The following is a 20,762-nucleotide window of genomic DNA, read 5'->3' as shown; positions in this document are numbered from 1 at the left end:
CGTAATCATGTTTGCCCGTCGTTAAAGAGTCATTTTCTATCTTGATTTTGGTGACATCACAGTTGGGCGTGTCTACAGTGCAACAACAGAGTTCACTTCTGATGACTGTGCTCTTCTTGCTCACATCTCCAACACTTCATGTTTAGATCTGATCTGACACAGTCTAACGCAACATGTTTTTATTAATTTATTTTTGCCAGTAAAAGTTTTTAAATATATTTTTTAAGGTCAGATGATCACTCGTTTTTCGGCATATTCACTTTCATACACCTTGCCTGAGAATGACTAAAACATAGTTCATAGATATTCGTCTGCAAACTGCTGTCTTGAGCTCATAATGTGTCTTACATATGAAGACTGTACATTGTTATGTTCTGATTACAAATAGTTAGAAATACAGTTTGTATTTTTAAGATAGCGGGAAGAGAGGGACATATTTGTATTCACATGTCTGTCTGTGTCAGCTACAGCACACGTAACAACGTCATTGTCACTTAATCCAAAACACATAGAGTTCAGCAGAGAAACAGGACAGACGGAGACTATGACTCAATTCGGAAAACAAAAGTCAACTCCCGTCTTCGGTATGTAACCACAGGAGTGGAGATTTATTTTTCTTGTTGTGTAACTGTCTGCCATTCTGGAGGCGGAGCAACACATTAACCGTTTCAGATGCAAGGTTATTATATCTCTACAAAGTAACTGCACAACACAGATTTAACAGTTTAATATTTGTCTTGTAATATCTAGTGCTGTTCTGATGTGGTGGGCCGGGGCCCTGGTGTTGCACATGTTGAATAGAACACTCAATAGAATGTGACTGTAATTAATTCTATCAATTACAGACGTGTTTACCGTGCTATGACACAGTGGCTGCTGTGAAAAGGGCCTTTGAACAGCAGCGTGGTGCAGTGGAAGAAAGCTGCACCTATAGGCCAGAGGGTGATGGATTGAAACCTAGCTAATGATGCTTTATTGGAAGCTGGGCAATCTTAATCAAATCTCAAATACTTCATGACAGAGAGGTCAGAAATGGTGCAAATTGTGGAACAGTTACATTTATTGTCTGGGAATGTGTGAGAAGTGTATGCCTATACACAGTGGAAAGGTGTTGAAGTCTTTCTTTCAAAACTAAATGTTGCGGTGATTGTTCCGTCGGCCATCTTAAAGCCTTAACTGTCACCGCAGGATTTATTTCCGGGCCCTGTTGATGCACTGAGATGACTGAACTGTCCTGTAGGTTCAACATTCACTTGCATCTGGGTTGATTTCCTGAGCAGAACAAAGAAACAATTAATATTTCTTGAAACGCCATTGTACACTTTATATTCAGTGAGATGTCGTGTAAAAGCATTAAGGGAGTCCTCCACGGATTTTTGCATGGCACTCTAATAACAGTTTAAAAGTAAAATCAAAATCAATGCAGCAGAACCGCAGATTCTTCGTCCGAGAAAAACTCAACGCCACTCAACTTATTTTCATTTTCTATCTTAACTTCTTAAATCTTCAGCTGCAAGCTGACCCCGACTCAAGTGATATCCTTTGAAACTCTAAAAACTGATGAACTTGGAAGCGAGACAACGTGTACCTCCAGAGGCCTTGGCAGGGTGCTGAGGCAGCGCTGGACAGCATGATGGACCGACGGGAAGAGACAGGAAGTGGACAGGCTGTCTGTTCTACAACTCTGAGTCTGGAGCTGAGATAAAATTATCTCTGTTGACATAGAGAGGGCATCAAGATCGCACACTTAATGCTTTGATTTGAAGATTTCATGGTATTTATTCCATGCACACCGCACAGACCGTTTGGGTGCGTTCAACCTGTCTGATCGCATGTGTTTTCTGTGACATTAAAAACTGTTACTGTAGCAGTTCAGAAAGGAATAAACAGCTTCAAGAAGAGGTGCAGTATGGGAGGCGTGGTGGGAAACGGACAGCAACAGCCCAACGCTAGACAAAGTGTGTGAAGCTGACCTGGACACGCTGCCAGACACACGCCGACACCTTGAACTTCCAAGTCTTCTGCAACCTAGTGAATACAACACACACACACACACACGCGCACACACACATCATGAAAATCTTTTTTTTTTTTACACTTGTAGTTATATTCAAGCACGTGTTGACTCCATGAGTCTAATGAATGAATTTACTTCTTCTTTTATCATGAAGGTCAAAGAGGAGGACGAACTCTATTCGTATGACTGGTCTATGAGTCAAAAGGTGTTAGAGAGGCGTGTGTGTGTGTGTGTGTGTGTGTGTGTGTGTGTGTGCGCGCGCGCAACCAAGAGGGTGTGTCTCATCTTTTCATTCTCTCACGTGCACTTACAGGACCTCTAGTCCTGCTCTCTGCTCTAGATGAGCAGAAACCCAAAGCTGATGTTTCCATCAGATCAAATCAAACTGCAACATTTAGTCAAGGCTAAAAATAACAACTAGCGTGTTTCATTGTTTTGTTTTTCAGGCTTTATATACTGTATACATAAAGGACTATCATATTCAACATTACCGAAGGATATGTAAAATGTACATATACATCTTCTGCATCTGCACATGTACTTCATCTAGCATACAAAGCAATAAACTACCATATAAAACAGTATTATTAACATCTGCTTTGCTATTTCTGCGTCAAATAAGACGTTATCATCGGTATTTGTTGCCCGAAACATGCAGTACTTTATGGAAGCCTGTACCCAAATGGAAAATAAAAACATTCAGGAAAAGTATTGTAGAAATATTCATGGTAGGTAAAAAATTTGTGACACTTTTAAAAATCTTCATCATACATAACTTTTCATCTTTTTCACCAGTAGAAAAGGGCTTCTATAGTAGGTCTGTTCTAGGAAAGATCATTTGTTGAATAAGAGATTATGTGCGTTAAACTCCCGGTGTGAGAAAGCAAACTGAAGTGAAGCGAAGCTCGACAAGTGACAGACGTCTCAGACAAAGAAAAGAGCAGCGCCTGCAGACATCAAAGTAAAGATTCCAGGTGCAGATGCATCAGTAGCATCACCCACACTGTTTGATTGACAGAGCTCAAATGAAACTGAATATATAAACTATATTAAAGACGTCACTCCAGTTCTCTTCTCTCACCTTGCAAAGTGACGACATGGCCACAGAGTCCATGAAGGTGACTGAGCTGAGATCCAGAACCAAGCAATGAGTGTGTGTCGATGTCCGGCCTGAGGAGGAGGAGGAGGAGGGGGAAGAAGAAGAGGAGGTGTGGACTCCAGCTGGGTTCTCCTTCTGACCACGACTCACTGTCTGGATGTGGTGAGGAAAAGTTACACAAGGTTAGTCAGAAACAGCAGTACATTTCCCAGTGTATGCTGGCATTGAACATATATATTGATTGATTCTGTCTGTCACTCAAAATCGGCTCTTGTTTCGCTCTCTTCTTTCTCCCAAGTCATAATTATTCCATCCTGTGTATGTGTGTGTGTGTGTGTGTGTGTGTTGGCACCTGTTTGATCTGTGTTGTTGAACACGGTGGAGATTTTGCGAAGTAGTGATGTCTCTACCAGCAAAACCGTTGTTTAAATCAGGCATATGACTCTGAGGCTCTTATAATATTGCACCGGGTAGACAGACAGGTTTGTGTTGTGCAAAACCCCTGGTGCCCTGAAGTGGACGGGGGAACACATACACACATACACACACACACACACACACCCTCACCCCCCCCCCCAGGCGTGCTTCTCGGTTAAGGGGAAGTCCCAGAGCTGAGCCAGCACATTACTGAGACGCCACCTAGTCTAGGGGAGAAGGAGGGGGGGGGGGGCAGCCATCGCAACCCCGTGAAGTCCGGGAGGCCGGAGGCAGTGTGAGGCATGAGAATATAGGTCATTAGTCTGGAGAAGACAGAAGGGAAAATCCCAGCCGAATTCAAAAAAACCGAGTCAGCGTTTTCAAGGAAAAACTATGGGGCGGAGGGTGAGCATAAATAACGTGCCCTTGACAGTGGCGACATTAAGTCTGCGAGGGAGCTCTTAGCGACACACAGAGAGACCCGGCTTTCTGAAAAATACGCTGATGTAAGGGTTTTTGTGTCATCAATCAAGTGATGTGAAGGGTAGGAATCCGTGTGAAGTCAGACATCTGAAGCCCGTATTAGTATAAATACCAGCAGTTTTGAAACAGCTAACGCACTCTTGGAGCAGGACCTGGAAGACGCTTTTGGAGAAGGAGTCTCTAATCCCGTGCGGGCTCCGGCCTGCACGGAGGAAAACTTTAACTTTTTACAGAATCTCCGGACTTTGACTGTCGGAGGTTTTTAAGAAAACTTAGAAGGTTTTTTGAAGTCTAGTCAGGAGAGAAGGCTCACTCTGTCCAGTCCTGCGCTGGGTGAATCATTAACTTTTTCCTCCGTAAGCTACACAGCCAGCCCGTCTGCAGGCTGAGTCAGCTTTTTACAGATCCTTTGTCTGTAAACTGCTCTGAAGGGGTTTTTGAATACTTAGGTGATGTTTTCTTATATTTTTCAGTTAACGATTTTCCTCTGCATTTTGGACCAAGAGACTATACTTTGATTTAAATGCAAATAAATAAATAACAAATTAGTTTCTTCGACCAAGTCCTTTTCTTGATATTTTCCTGAGAAGTCAGCCCTGGAGAGGGGTCACACCTCAGATGATCCCCTTCAGCCCCTGAGGTAAGTTGTGTTTGATCCAGCTCGGTACACTACTGATAAGCATTCCTGACATGCGCCAAACATCCTAATACTTATTCAAATTATTTTCGCTCTAGTTTAAGAGAAGTCGCCCGGGAGAGATCAGCTTGCGTTTGAAAGAGCTTTATATCTGTTTTGGGCTCTCAAGCAGGATCTTATCAATTGCGAAAGGATTAATAAAAATCTAAACAAAAGAAATAAAAGAGACAAGTAAATACTAGACTCTTATAAAACCAAATAATAGTCCTAGCGACAGACTACACTGTCTATGAGAGTCGCTGCGGATCGAATCAGATAAGACAGTAAGCTAGCCTTGGACCAGGCTGGTGGTCAAATAATTAAAGAATATTTGGTACAATATTATAGCCCGGTAAAAAGATCAATCTTAGAGTAAAGCAGTACGCGAGGCAAAATCAGGGAGAGTTCTGAAACCCTTTTCTTTTCTCAATATCTCCCGCACGGTCAGATGTGAAAATCATATAGGGAACGGAGTAAAAACCTATCCTCTCCTTCTAGCCAGATCTTAAGGCAATAAGGAGTTCACACAGGGAGGGGCCGGATCCACCGGGCATGAGTCACGTGGAGTCTGGCTCCCTCTGGTGCATCGCAAGGGTTGATGTATCACCAGCTGGCCCCCTGTCGATCTGTGCATCAATGATCGATACGGAGATCCGTCGGCTCACTCTTTTATGCGTTTCACATAAAAGGCCTCCTATTTGCTTATTACTAATTATTTCCAGATGAATTGAAAAGATTTACATAAGGAATATAGTTTTAATAACCCAAATAGAAATTAAAAAAAAAATTAAAAAAAATTAATAATTATTAATTTTTCAATTTTTTATTATCGAATCAAAAAGTCGTGAGGGGTCACCCCCCAGAAATCACGCGACATGGCGCCCAACGTGGGGCTCGAGAGGGATTAGATCCTAGAAACACTAGAACGTGTATTCTGGGTAGAACAGAGGTTCCCTCTCGGGTTAAAATACACGGACCCTCCCAAGGAGAAAACAGAAAAGTGATGTGAATTCAACCAGCGAAATCAAGCTGAGGTGATATATTGAACTCTGCCAGAAGTGGTAAAAAAATCGACAATCCTCGACCGACGTTCGCAACACTCGTCCGTCAGTACCGGCAGTCAAGGAAAAGATTTTATCACTCTGCTCTCTCTATTAGGAATCGGTACCAGGGATCGAGGCAGTCAATAAATCCTCTAAAAAACTTGACCGTCCTTCTCACAGGAGAAGGAGTCGTTCAGTTAAAACGGGACAAATAGACAGATCCTTAGTGTTAAAAAACTTAGAACCAAGTAGAGAGGAAACCCTTAAATTAAAAGTACTTCACGGGAGGGCATTTAAGAGATTTAGTGGACAGAGATATTGATCGCTGCGCATAGGTTTAAAGGATACCTAGCTTGTCGACACAGAGGCCCGGCGAGAGCATACGATTTTAAATAAAATAGTATAGTATCCTCCCCCGTCTAAAAACAGGGTGCCCTTTTTAGCACACCGCTGTAACACAGAGAAGGTCTAGTTGGGCTGATCACTCAATGCAATTAACGACTCAGGCACTGAAGAGATGAAAAAGGGCAAAATCCTTCCTTAGTCAATATATTGGAAGATTATATCATAGTTATATAATAGAGAAGTTCCATGTATTGTTCGTAGTAATATTACAGTAATATTATTGCAGGGCTTAATGGTATTATCAGTATATGATTCTAGCATTTAGCAGAGACCTGAGAGAATGAGGCTCTGAAACGCCAAGACGTGTGGAACAGGGGAACTGATTGATTTCTCTCAGGATAGAATCAGGGTGTATGATATTACCGCAGTGGTATCGCAACACGTTGTATTTTATTGCTGTTATATATTAAAATAATAGTATTTCGAAAATGGAGGAGGAAGGAACGGAATGGGGTTCAGATAGTGAGGACCCTCCTCATGGGGGGGTTATCTCCCCCCCACTTTGAGCAACCGCGGAGGACATTATGTCCAGATCCCCGTAAATACGCTGATCCGGGTAGTTATTGCAGGGAATTAAGGAAAGCCCTGGAGCCCAGTGCTCCGCCACCATATAATCAGGAATGCACAGTATAGACCATGAATACAAGATATCGGTTTAGAACATCCGTGTTTAAAACACTAAAAACGATTTATAAATTTGCAGTGTGGGGTAGTATTACAGTGTTGATTTTGGTTAATATTGATAAGTGCAAAATTTAAAAAGCCCCCCCCCTTGCTCCTAGCAGAGAGAGCAGGCGGAGGGGAGGGGGCAGTTCCCCCCCTCCTGGCTCCGAGCAGAGAGAGCAGGCAAAGGAGGGGCGGCCCCCTCCTTTTTGCTCAGAGGAGAGAGAGCGAGCGGGGGAGGAGGGGCAGCCCCTCCCCTTTGCTTCCCTTGCTTTCAAGGCAGCTCAGAATGAGCTAGAATAAGGAAAAAAAGCAAACCGCTCGCCCACACAAGTGGACTAAATGGCCCAAAGCCAGGCCGAAAAACGGCTAAACTTTCCCTAACTCCTTCCACCAGGTTGGAGAGGGAAAGATGCACTCACTGAGGTCCTGATTGAGCAAGCCTCTCCAATAAGGACCAATGTGCATAAGGGATTACGAAATGAGGGACACGACAAGGTCAATAGGTTTTTTGAAACAGAATCTAGTTCCTCTTCCTAACCTTAGAACACATCCAACACAAAGTGAGGTCACGGGTCAACAGTGAACGATGGTTGATGGCTTCAAGACAGCTACACCAGGAAAAAAGGAAAAAGGCAAGCATGAGCCTCACGTTGACTTCTGTGACCTCACACGTTACATTCCACAAACCGGCTGGATCATCAACGCCTCAGGGGACAAGATTTTGCCTAGAATGAGCCTGGACAGCCATCTATTGGCATTCAGGGGAACTCCAAAATCACCGTTTCTCTAAATATAGTTAGGGTCTTTAATCCTTTAAAAGTATATCATTTTTTGTTTGTTACTTTACCAGTTCAATTCTTATCAGCCGTATATTTTATACGAGCTTCTCTGATTTTTCAGTTTCTCCTGCGAGGACATTTTGTTCATTTCTTATTTTATATTTTTTACGACCTTATCCTTTATATTAAGTAGGGATTATATACACATCGTTTGAGTGTTTTATGCAGTTGTTACGGACTGAGCATTTATTTTTAGTTTTAAAACTTTTTCAAACTTTTTTAAGTTGAATATTCTAGTTAAGGAAGGAGAGAGCCTTTTCAGATTTTTAGGTTTTGATTTCTATACGATTTCTACCCTGGTCATTGTGTGAAAATGAATCTTGGACCAGATGACTGGCCCAGCCCAACGATCTATGATCCTGATCTGTGCTTTCATATGGCATACAGAAGGGCGAGGGCAACAGCAGCTAACAATATCCTTCACGATTGTATAAAACTTAATCGGCTGCGAGATAGCACGCTTCAGTCTAGAAAGGACAGGTTGAAACAGGTAGTCATTTAAGGTTTTCTCTTTCTTTGATACTTTACTGCTATTTTTGTTGAATACTTTTATCCTCATCCCCTGGATATATTGGGTTTAACCTCTCATCCCTGAGGTCTCCAGGTTAACCACACCAAATCTCCAAGCTCGGGGCAGGTCCAGTTGGACCGGCGGGTTGTACCACTGTCGGACTCGCCAGAATCACCCACTGCTATCTCTCCCTCTCTGTCTCCCACGTCAACATGACCCTGACCTCTGTCCACTCTGTGGACGAAGAAATCGATCCCCGAAACGTGTACGGGCTCTTACGTGATGCAACGGACCTGATGGACCATCAGCCCATCGGGGGAGAACCGGCCTACGCTGACCTGGGTCCTTATCAGTATCCAAATACTGAAACTGGACTTTCCGTGGGCCCGGGGGCCTGCATCGACTCTAACAACCAGGGGGTAGAGGAATATGTCCTCTGGGACAGAAAGCGGGCTGAGACAGGTGGCGTCTTGGACGGGAGATGCTGAACTATCGACAGTGACGGGTACTGGCGTGGCTCGCATGTGACTCTGGACATTGACTTTTCTGCTCTAGGAGAGAGAAGAAAAGAAAAAACACAAAAACAAAGAGGTTGTGGGGGTATTTTGTGTTTTCTGATATGTTCAACATTTTGTATCCTGTACTTTTATGATATCTTTGAGAGGTGGCTTTTGTTTTTGGGGATGGGGAGTGTTTTACTTTTTAGCGTTGCTTTTTCTTCTTTTTAAACTATGTTTTCAGATAGGATTCATTTTCTTTTTCCTGTCTTTATTTCAATGATATAATTTCATGTGTTGTGTTTCAATATGATTCAGATTCCCATTGTTTTTCTGGGAATACCTGCTTTTGTGCATTTTTGACGATACAGAAGTTATGATGGACCTCTACTGTGAGAGTATGAGATGTTCTATTTTTCGTGTATCTGGTGCCATTCGAGAGAGGGTGTTAGGAGATGTGGCGAATTGGCCCAGATCGCATAGAAAATGGTTGATCTTCCGTTCACTGAGATAGACATTGTCAAAGGTTGTAGCCTCAATTAATCCTGGTAGCTACCTTTTGTGTGATACAAGAACGGAGGTAGAGACAAGTCACGATTCGCAAGAGAGGGTGTTGAACACGGTGGAGATTTTGCGAAGTAGTGATGTCTCTACCAGCAAAACCGTTGTTTAAATCAGGCATATGACTCTGAGGCTCTTATAATATTGCACCGGGTAGACAGACAGGTTTGTGTTGTGCAAAACCCCTGGTGCCCTGAAGTGGACGGGGGAACACATACACACATACACACACACACACACACACCCTCACCCCCCCCCCAGGCGTGCTTCTCGGTTAAGGGGAAGTCCCAGAGCTGAGCCAGCACATTACTGAGACGCCACCTAGTCTAGGGGAGAAGGAGGGGGGGGGGGGCAGCCATCGCAACCCCGTGAAGTCCGGGAGGCCGGAGGCAGTGTGAGGCATGAGAATATAGGTCATTAGTCTGGAGAAGACAGAAGGGAAAATCCCAGCCGAATTCAAAAAAACCGAGTCAGCGTTTTCAAGGAAAAACTATGGGGCGGAGGGTGAGCATAAATAACGTGCCCTTGACAGTGGCGACATTAAGTCTGCGAGGGAGCTCTTAGCGACACACAGAGAGACCCGGCTTTCTGAAAAATACGCTGATGTAAGGGTTTTTGTGTCATCAATCAAGTGATGTGAAGGGTAGGAATCCGTGTGAAGTCAGACATCTGAAGCCCGTATTAGTATAAATACCAGCAGTTTTGAAACAGCTAACGCACTCTTGGAGCAGGACCTGGAAGACGCTTTTGGAGAAGGAGTCTCTAATCCCGTGCGGGCTCCGGCCTGCACGGAGGAAAACTTTAACTTTTTACAGAATCTCCGGACTTTGACTGTCGGAGGTTTTTAAGAAAACTTAGAAGGTTTTTTGAAGTCTAGTCAGGAGAGAAGGCTCACTCTGTCCAGTCCTGCGCTGGGTGAATCATTAACTTTTTCCTCCGTAAGCTACACAGCCAGCCCGTCTGCAGGCTGAGTCAGCTTTTTACAGATCCTTTGTCTGTAAACTGCTCTGAAGGGGTTTTTGAATACTTAGGTGATGTTTTCTTATATTTTTCAGTTAACGATTTTCCTCTGCATTTTGGACCAAGAGACTATACTTTGATTTAAATGCAAATAAATAAATAACAAATTAGTTTCTTCGACCAAGTCCTTTTCTTGATATTTTCCTGAGAAGTCAGCCCTGGAGAGGGGTCACACCTCAGATGATCCCCTTCATCCCCTGAGGTAAGTTGTGTTTGATCCAGCTCGGTACATTACTGATGGCATTCTTGAAATGCCCAAACCACACTGATACTTATTCTAATAAAAAAAAAAAAAATAATAATTAATTAATTAATTTTTCAATTTTTTATTATTGGATTAAAAAATCGTGAGGGGTCACCCCCCAGATATCACGTAACAGTGTGAAGACCAGTTCAGAGTTGGCAAAGTAAATAGGACTGGAATAGGAGAGTATAGTCACCCCGGGAACTGGCTTTGCCTGTTAAAAACACCCCACACACAACAAAGACACACATGCAGTTAATGTATTTAACATTGTGCAGGGACTCCATTTTATAACTTGGCACAATAGTGACGTCCTGGAAAGAAGGCCAAGGACTTACAACAACCAGTACGGTACATTAATTAGCGCAAAAAGTTCTTGGACCAAACAAAAAACAAGTTTAATGAATATCTAGTTCGGAGATACAACAGATCTTCTGTTTTCCTGAACTTGTCTGGCTCTAAAGTGCCAGATGAAAGACAATAATAAATATATGCAGATTTAATTCATGAGGCGGGGGGGGGGGGGACTTCTACAAAGAAAGCCACTGCATACACCATCACTAATGCATGACAGATACTTGACGAAGTACACAGAGGGAAGTGCTGCAGCAGCCAGCAGTGAAACAGATTGAGGAGAGAATCAAGCGGAGGGAACAGAGAGCGAGGAGTTGACAGGAATTCACTGACGCTCGGAGCACAAACAGATTGCCTTTGGTGACAGTTTGGTGTTTTTGATGTGTGGCAGATGGTGGTTTTCAGCCAGGGATGTATTTTTACTGTGTTTTGGCTGCGTGACAGTTGTACCGTTCAGAGTGGTTCATTAAGTCGATAAAAGACTGACCTTCACTGGAGAATTTGGTTGGCTTGGTTCTTCGTCTACATGTTGGGGACACACCGCAGTTTAATGGCCTGCTACATAAATACCAACTCAAATCATTTCCAAACCCATTTTTAGTATAAACTTGAGGCTAAATGTATTTTTTTCAATTGCTTATTTATTCAGATTGATATTGATCTACATCCTGCACATTCGTACCCATCAAACGCTTGCTGTGTTGATGTTCATTTGCATTGCGGATGCTGTGATCCATTTGGAATAGGGCTGCGTTTCACGAGCAGATACGGGACAGACTGTGGAGAATTCATTAGTGACTGTGTTTCACACTGATGGCATTTTAGATATGCTAGTCCACAGCCTGCAATCAGCTAAGATCATCGGGTGTCATGTAAGGTTAGTGTGATTCATCTTCCGATCTGGAAAGCGCCATGAGTCAGGCCATGGCATACTGAAGGTGTGTGATGAGCTGCTGCCCAATAATCAACGATTACATTAAATTATTGTTGAATTAGACACACCTACAGACATTGGTCTTTTTCGCTGCATTACTTTTCTTTAGTGTCAAAAGTGGCTGCCTCTAATTGACCTGTAAAAAAGGCACCAGCTGGTGCAATGGAAGAAGGTTTGGGGCAAGTTTGGTAAAAGGTTTCTGTGACTGGGCTGCAGAGAAAAGGTGGAGGAAGAAAACATTAGAAGGTCATAGTGTGGTAGCAGGTTGAAATAGAACAGACTAACTGCTTTTATCTGAGAATATGTATTAAAGAGCATCTATGACAAATGGATTTAAGTCGAGAATCGGATGTTTTGGGTTTGTGACAACTCATCATGACACCAAAAGTTTGAAGAAGTGAACAACAACTTAATAGAAATACTGCTACATTTTTTTGGAAATAGGCCTTTTCGCTTTCTTGTCAAGAGGTGATGATCAATAACTCCGCTCTCATATCGCTAAGAGAAGAGCATTAAGCTGCAGTTCCTCTCATGGCCACGAGACGCTGGCTTCCAGATAACTCCCACTATGTTAGTTCAGTACAAATGACACCAGAGCTACACTTCACTTAGTAGTTTGTCTCTTCCCTGCTGAAATAGAAGTACGTTTTTTGGACGCGTATTCCTCGATGAAAAGGTGTGTTAGTCGGCTCAGCGCCATCTACTTCTACCTAGTTTACCTTGAACAACACCAAACGTTAACCAAATTGTTGTTAAACCAAGTTGTTTTTATTCTCGTGAGACCTGTGAGACGGATTGATCTTACCTCAGTGTAGAGTCCCACATCTCTGTAACAGTCTGTATGAGGAATACGACCCAAAGCAACAGTGGAGGAGCTGAAAGACGTGGACAAGATGAAAGTAATAGACGGGGGAATATTAATGACAGTGAGAGGAGGGAAGGAAATACAACACTTTTAAGATGAAAACACTATTCTCATTCTTTGTCTATTCCCCGCTTCCTACCCCTCTAACACAGGTGCCCATCTACACCCATCTTCAAACTCTGCCTTCAGTTTCGTGACGGCATCTTGTACGGCTGTGACGCTATCGCGGTGAGCCACCTACTGCGGTGGGTAGTTCCCGCCACAGTAGGTGTCTCCAGGACCACATTTGGCCATGATGACTCACACACAGACTCCCCTGTTGAAAACAACAACCAGCATCGCTGTCACGGCTGGTGAAAACCCCCGTCCTCCTAATGCTACCCTGATAATCTCTGAGTAAATGTACAGTAATGATGTTACATTGATGTAAAATGCCCCATGTAGCGCCTGTAAAATGATATGAACTGACTGTTGCGTCCTGTAGATGAGTGTGAGTAGAGAGAAGATGACCGCCACAGCCAGACCCAGGTCCAGGTTAAAGACCAGCGTGGAAATCAGCGTGGCGACCCACACCAGCTGAAGGAGAGGAGGGAGGAGAGAGGACCAGGATCAGATCTGTAACTATGGCTCTGTGTGTGTGTGTGTGTGTGTGTGTGTGTGTGTGTGTGTGTGTGTGTGTGTGTGTGTGTGTGTGTGTGTGTGTGTGTGTGTGTGTGTAGCCCACCAGGTCTAATCTGTCAGACTTCCAGAGCACACACAAATCTTTGAACTGAGCCATTAACCCTTGCAGGTTCACCACGATGATCACTGCCAACACCGCCTGGAACACACAGCAAGGCATGACTGAACTAAGACGAGTGAATCATACCGACAGTGAGTCTCGTCCAGATGGAGTATGACTTGGCATTTCTTAAAACATCTTCGCTGGTATTCTCGATCATTCCGTCATCATTCTGTGGTGGTTGATGGCGAGCCAAGCTGGCCGGAGAACCGGCAGCACGAACTTCTGGTGCACTTGCTTAACAACATATATGATGAACATAAATAACGTTTGTGATCTCATATGCATTTTACCTTTGGCAGCTGTTCAAAGAGATGACCGATCTTCAACAGGATGGTTAGAATCAACAGAGCTGATACCAATCCGGCCATCTAACACATGAGATTAAGACACAACCGAAGGACAGTACGGAAAGGAAAGCAGTCAATAACAAAGAGGACGAAAGATCAATTAAGTAAGTTATATGATGCACTGTATGAAAAGATTAGCTCATGTTGCTTCCCTAGACAGTCTTTGACACAGTGCAAAGACAGGGGTGGTGTTTTTATGTCTTTTGGAATAGATGACATACCTGTGTTTTGACACCAGTGCTATCCTGGATCATACTGCGAGAGAAGGAGCAGCTGACAGCGAAGCAGTGGAACATTCCTCCTATGGTGTTACACAGACCCAGAGCCAGCAGGTCCTGGGGCCGAGACAGACAGCAGCAATTTGAGAAGTACGCAGCTAGGCTGCAGCCCAGCTCAGGGATCCTGCTGGAGTTTACTCAGGGGGAACTGGATGTCCAAGACCTCAAATAACTTCTTGGGGTAAGGGTGATAATATTTAACAGATACCATGAAACTTCCCCAGTTGGTAACTTACATGAAGGTAATTACATGTTTTTGGAAATGTTTGATTTAAATATGCAAATGAGGCACTATCTTATTAAATATGTGATCATTTGAATACATTTCAGATCAGAAATCTGAACATTGGATAAAGCAAGGTTCAAAATGATTGTGTCATTTTGGATATTTCTTATTTTATAAAAGAAAATCACGAATAGATATCACCATAGAACTTCCCGAGTTCGAGGACTTTCTGTATTAGAAGTTTTCTGAAATTGTATGTTTGAATATGAAAGTGAGCCGAGTGCTCACAAGTGCACATTTTTGGTAAATATAGGAGGAGCACAAAATATTCACTCTTTATATTAAAACATGCAGATGTTGGAGGATATGTTCTTACTGTTCGAAAAAAGCTTCTCTCACGTTTTATACACATTATCAGAATCTTCATAATTATGCATGTGTGCATAATATGCACTGTTATCCCTTTTTTTTTTTGCAATTTTCTAACATGCAGACCCGACGACAAAAGCTTGATCTCTCTGTGGTCCCTGGCTGAAATGCGTGAGAGTTGCAACTGCCATGAATGTACCTGACTGCTGTCCACGTGTAGCCATGTTTGTGTGCAAACACTGAGCCCATCGCTGAGAGGAAACTGAAGCTGACCAGAGCCACTGACAGAGCTGGAATGAACAGCTCTCTGGCCTGAGAGAGAGAGAGCGAGGGAAGTACTGGGTAAGACCGGCTAGAGGAGGAGGAGGAGGGGAGGGAGGAGGAGGAAAAAGAGATGGCAGCTTGATCAATTGAATGACTAACTGATTCCTCAAAGAAAATAAATTAAATATATAGTAATATAAAGAATTATGACCACCAGTTAAAGGTAAATCACCCATGATTCTCTTTAATTCTCTCAAAGCTATCAAGGACAACGCAAGAAAGCTAACTTGCATATTATGTGTGATGAGAACAGAAGTGTGAAGGATGGGAAGTTAGAGGAAGGTGAAAGTGTCAGAAAGATGAAGAGACATTGAGCCGTAAATTGTATGGGAAACAAGCAATATATTGGTGTGCCAATACACATACAGCATATTAAAGACAGTATGTGCACGTAGAAGTCAAATAAAACGCACCATGTTACTGATCAATGCTTTGTAAAAGACTTTGAATTGAATCTTTAAAAGCAGTACTATATCACAGTCTATTATGAATACATTTACAATCAAACATCTCCTGAAAGCTTCAACAAAATAAAAATCAACACAATAGTCATGGACAATATATTTAAGAGATAGCAAATTGAATGACAGGGAAAAAGAGACAATGAGACAGTTCACTGGGTATGTCTCCCACCACCTGGACGGTGTGCTGTCCAACCAGATCCATCTGCACCGACAGGATGGTGGCCAGGACAATCTGCGGGAGGAAAACAATGAACGTGACGTTTTCTGCACGGAATGTCCAGTTTGGAAAACAACAACATACAATATTTTACATCTAAATGTCAAATCAATCAGTGCGTATTTTGCAAATCAATGCGCATGAAGGTAACACAAACACAATCAGATAGTGTTCATCCACTGATGTAGAAGGTTTGTCAGATGATCCAGTGGCGGTGACAGTGATGGAGATAGTGTTCTCTCATTGGGCAGCTTCTCCCTGTCCAGATCCAAGTTCTGTATTTGCTGAGCTTTGTCTTCATAAGCGATGGATGCCAGTACAGCTGGACGATTACGAACCCCTTTGCCGTTCTCCAGTTTTAGCGCTTGTGATGTGCAGTACGCACATGACAATCTAGTTATTTTATTATTAGTCCTATCAAGCTAAATATTATTTCAGCCTTCCTTACACATCTCAACGCTGATTGGCCAAGACTGGACACTTCAAAGATGTTTTATTGTGAAGATATCGACATCACCTTTTCTCCTCGTCTCACTCCAATCTGAGAAACGCTGGATGTCCAGTTGACACATTGTAGCATGTAGCATCGTGGGCATCACTGGGAATCAAAACACCGCGGCTTTGAGAGCACTTGTTTGCAATTGTGCATTAACGTGACAAACCAATGATTTAACTTGCTCCTAGGACCACTGATTCACCAAACCTGCTTGCTTGCAGTCTGTGTTCCACCACAGTCCCCGACGCTGCTCTCGTGATTCATTTTGTTTCTAAAGATAGATTTGATTTTGTAGCGAGTAACGAAGGTTTCAGGGGAAATGTATCGGGGTCAAAGTATCAGTTTTATTTGCAAAATGTAGTGAAGTAAAAGTAAAAGTCAACAGAAATATAAGTAGTAAAGTAAAGTACAGATATTCAAAAAAAACGACCCTTGTACAGTAACGAAGTATTTCTACTTCGTTACTGTACACCACTGCCTATCAGCTTATGTAAACATACACACATATATATGATATCAAATGAAACAAAACACCATCAGAAGACAGAACAATGATTCATCACAGGACAGGTGCAGATATGTATTACATGAGGGGATTTGTGGTTTTGGTGATATAAACTAATTATTATGTAACTGTGAGTCATTCATCAGTTCATCACTGTGGCATCTGTCCATCTGGGTGCGTCTTATAGACATGAGTCTACTGAGTGTGTGTATCTCTCACCAGTATAAGTTCCCATGGTATGACGACGGGCAGCTTGTTCTTAAAGCGCTCATTCAGCATTTTGCCTCCGATGAGTATCACCATGGAAACCCCGGAGACTGACAGCGCTCCTGGTACAGCACTGGTCACTCCGTGGAAAACATAATTTAATGTCTGAAAGAGAGCGCGCGCACACACACACACACACACAGTTTAAAAAGTAAAACCTTTAAAAAACAGAAACACATCTTTATTTTTAGGGAAGACGGTGTGATTTTTGTTCAAGGTGGTAACTGCTCCAGTGCAGACTGGAAGTTATGGACCAGTGAAGCTGGATGAAAACCGGCAAAGCTATCGCTGACTCACAGCAGTCAGAAAGGCACTTTTATTGCCAAGACAATTAATTAAATCATTAAAAAGGGTGAGGAGACACGGTTAGGGTCTGCCAGTATTGGTCCAGGAGATGGGCTATGACCTCCAGTCTAATGAAACAACCACAAGTCATCATCATAATCATCCTTCTGGCCTGCAGTGTGCATAAAGCTTGTAAGTGAGGCTAGCGCTCCGTCCATCCATCATTTCTTTCTGCTTATTTTTTAGCAGGGTATTGCAGACATCCCTCTAAGAGCAGTGGACCAGCTCTTTACCCTGCCAGGGCTGTTGGAGGGGTCATGGGAGTTTGCTCATCCACTCAACATGTGTTTCGTGGACTCAAAGAAGGCTTACGAGCAGGTTGTTGCCACGAGTCACCCGGTAACCAAAGTAAACACGCATTACTTTTCATTTAGCTGATATAATGACAGAAATCCTCAGGACCATGTTTCAGCTTTACAGGCATACTGACTAAACCCATATGAGAAAATCCAGAGAGGACTTCAGAGGTCAGGGGTCAGCCACATAACAGGAGCTGATGTGGCTTAAAAGTTGAAGCTTGGGACGTTTCAACTGACCCAAGCTGAAGGCAGCAGTCCAGTGTGTCTCTGTGCAGGTATTCCAGTCATCAGTGGCAGCTGCAGGGTCATCACATGCAGACCAGCTGCTGTGGTGTAGCCTCTGATTACAGGTGCAGACAGCCAGCGACCCGCACCACCTCCACGCAGCAGGTACATTAGGAGCTGAGGGGCAACACACACACACACACACACACACACACATCTTTGATTCTGAGAGACTAATACAACATGATCATTTGTGTTTTACATCACTGAAAATGTTCCGCTATAAATCTCCACTTTAGCTACAGAAAACATGTTGATCGATTTGAAGTGCATGGGTGGCACCGGGTCTAAATCTTTGCCCACCTCCACAGAGAGGATTTAAATCCACGGCAGCGTGGGAACCCAGTGTGGAGAGGAAAGAATACCAAAAAACAAAACGTTTTTTTCTCTTTCCAGTTTTCAAGCTTTGGAGCAGATTGTTCATTTTAATACCTCAAGTTGACCTGTGATGAAGAAGAGTGAGAGTTTGGGAAACTCAGCAGGTTGTGTATGCTCAACTGTAGATGAACTATAATAAAAAGAAATGTGATACTTTAGTGGATGTCTGCACTGCAGGGAAGATCTCTTTTCTCCTGCTGGTCTCCATGAAGGCGCCGGGGCAGGTGAACATCAGCGATGCGTGTGAGCCTGTGCGGTTTGTTTGTCCATGTATTGTCTACAGTGTGTGTGTGTGTATATGTGTGTGTATATACCTGTATGAGGCCACAGAGGAAGGTGAGTTGTACAGCCACGTTCACTTTGGCTGCTTCCACATCAATCTGACTCTCTTCAACACCATTGTTGAGCAACTCCACTTTGGCCGTCTCAGACCCAATCATGATGGCCAGGATGGCAAAAGTACCTGTCACACATAAACAGACACACAAACCGTTACACAACTACTCAGCTCCCCTAACACTAGAGTGTTAGATGCCTATTCCAGAAAAGTAAAGGTTGACGGTCACCAATGGAGAGGTGTCTGGAGGTGCCGAAGATGAAGTAGATGATCAGAGGGTAGAAAGAGCTGTAGAGACCAAACGCTGGAGGAACTCCCACCAACATGGCGTTGGCCATACCTGGGGAAGAAGAAGAGAGGCCGAGGTGAAAAGTGTGGCTTGAATGAGCAGCTAGAGCCTGTTACTAAACGCTAAGAAAATCCCTGTATCATTAAAAAACTCAACTTTCTTGTCAGAGAGGTTTTTAGGAGTTTTAGGACGTCTCTGCACTCATGAAACATTCCCTTCCTACCAAGGTACACGGGCAAATAAAGAAGTGGGAAAAGATGAATAAAAAGTATCGGCTACAACGCGGCAGTTTAAATACATGATTTAACATTCATTTAAGCATCATCGTTGCAGCTGGAGTTTCATGTATGGCTGCATTCTCAACTTGCACCCTTTCAACCTGCAGTTCCAGTTGAAGTTGTTGTGGCAGCATGTGGTTGTTAAGGCTCTTAATGTGGTTATCATCCTCACCCTGTGGCAGCTGTATGATCCCAACACTGATGCCAGACACCACGTCCCCGACAGCGTTTTCTCTGATGGAGTAGCGAGGCAGCCATGACAGGACAGGGAAAAAACAAAGCAGCAAGCTCTTCAACCTGGGACCGGAACAACTGGAGGAGCGCGCGCACACACACACACACACACACACACACTGCTTTAGATCAAGTGCCTTAGACATCTGTTAGCCCTTTAAAAATGGCGGAGGGCACAAACTGACTCACAGAAGGGCAAAAATACTAAACCCATCCTTTGACTTACCAACATTGTGTCTTCACCCTCTCCAACAAGGACAGGGACTGCTGCTCTACCCGTTGCCCAAGGACATCCAGCTGCGCTTCGTCCAGGGCAACAGTGAGATAAGGTTGCCTGTAGTGAGGAAGGCCATTTGGCTCAACGCTGTCCATCTGAAATCAATGTCAAAGATTACTGGCAGTACAGTCTAGTTTCACTTTGTTATTGTCACAATGCTGTGTGTGTGTCTTGAATGTGTCTCATGCAGTATGAAGTTACATGACAAAGACAACGGGCAGCAGTAACTAACGCAGATACAAAACAAACCACGGCAGTGAGAGAGAGAGAACGGCTGACCTATTCTGTATCACCACGAAGCGGCACACATGTACAAAAAGTTGACATGTGCGGCAGTGTGCATGTATGAGGATAACACACACACACACACAGCTCCACACACTCTCACACGTGAGTCAGGGAAGGTTGAGAACAGCCTTGAACCCTGCACATTACAGGGAATTACAACTCTTTTTCTCTTCCCATTCACCCCCCATTCAGCACGTCTGAATGCTTCTATTATCACAGCTCAGCTTTCAGAGACTCATGGTCTGACTGTGTGTGTGTGTGTGTGTGTGTGTGTGTGTGTGTTTGTGAAAGAGCGAGCGAGAGAGAAAGAGACTAAATGAAAGAGATGTTCTCTGTTTTAATCTACTTCAATGTATTTTGCACAGTTGCTAATTCATGAAAGCTATTACAAATGTGAAATTATTTGAAAAGAAGACACGGGGGAAATAAAGAATAACCGGCACATGTACAGTATAAAAAAAAGAAAAGCCAAATGGAATGAAGAGAGAGAGAGACAACTTCATTTCCACAGTTGTTTCTATTTGTCCTTTTAATCTCACCACAATAAGAAATTGGAACAGCAAACTTCAAAAAAACAAATTGTACAAAGAGAAAAGGCTGCAGAGCCTCAGGTCATTAAAATAAATAAAGCCTTCAAAAGAAACTTTATAAACAGAAACTCCAAGAGAGAGAAGTCTAACATCTGCCCACAGTATTGAACTGCAAGCTTACAAATACAAATGTAATGTTTGCAATGATTAACCAGAACATATAACACATTTATTTTACCATTGAATACTGAAATTATAGATGATGTATTGTGTAATACTCATCATAATGTCAAAATCGGTTGTAAAAGTGTCAT

The 20,762-nt window shown here is 43.1% G+C and overlaps 1 protein-coding gene across 1 annotated transcript; it reads right to left on the bottom strand.

Annotated features, from left to right (window-relative positions):
• Positions 1–1,242: 1,242 nt before the first annotated feature.
• slc26a6.1 (solute carrier family 26 member 6, tandem duplicate 1) lies at positions 1,243–19,725 on the bottom strand (the record flags this gene model as incomplete). The annotated part of the gene is given in 19 exon segments (XM_079273081.1): positions 1,243–1,272; positions 1,589–1,713; positions 1,974–2,028; positions 3,099–3,269; positions 10,603–10,692; positions 12,572–12,641; positions 13,101–13,207; positions 13,356–13,451; positions 13,706–13,783; positions 13,984–14,097; positions 14,835–14,851; positions 14,854–14,987; positions 15,570–15,655; positions 16,861–17,013; positions 17,790–17,954; positions 18,530–18,678; positions 18,782–18,892; positions 19,292–19,431; positions 19,580–19,725. Coding segments are annotated over 19 exon segments (2,037 nt in total).
• Between the last annotated feature and the right edge of the window lie 1,037 nt (positions 19,726–20,762).

Source organism: Melanostigma gelatinosum (assembly GCF_949748355.1).
Source record: "Melanostigma gelatinosum genome assembly, chromosome: 8".
In the NCBI taxonomy this organism is placed as follows: Eukaryota; Metazoa; Chordata; class Actinopteri; order Perciformes; family Zoarcidae; genus Melanostigma; species Melanostigma gelatinosum.
The sequence above is the reverse complement of the archived record's forward strand: the minus strand, read 5'-3'. Positions and strand labels throughout refer to the sequence as shown.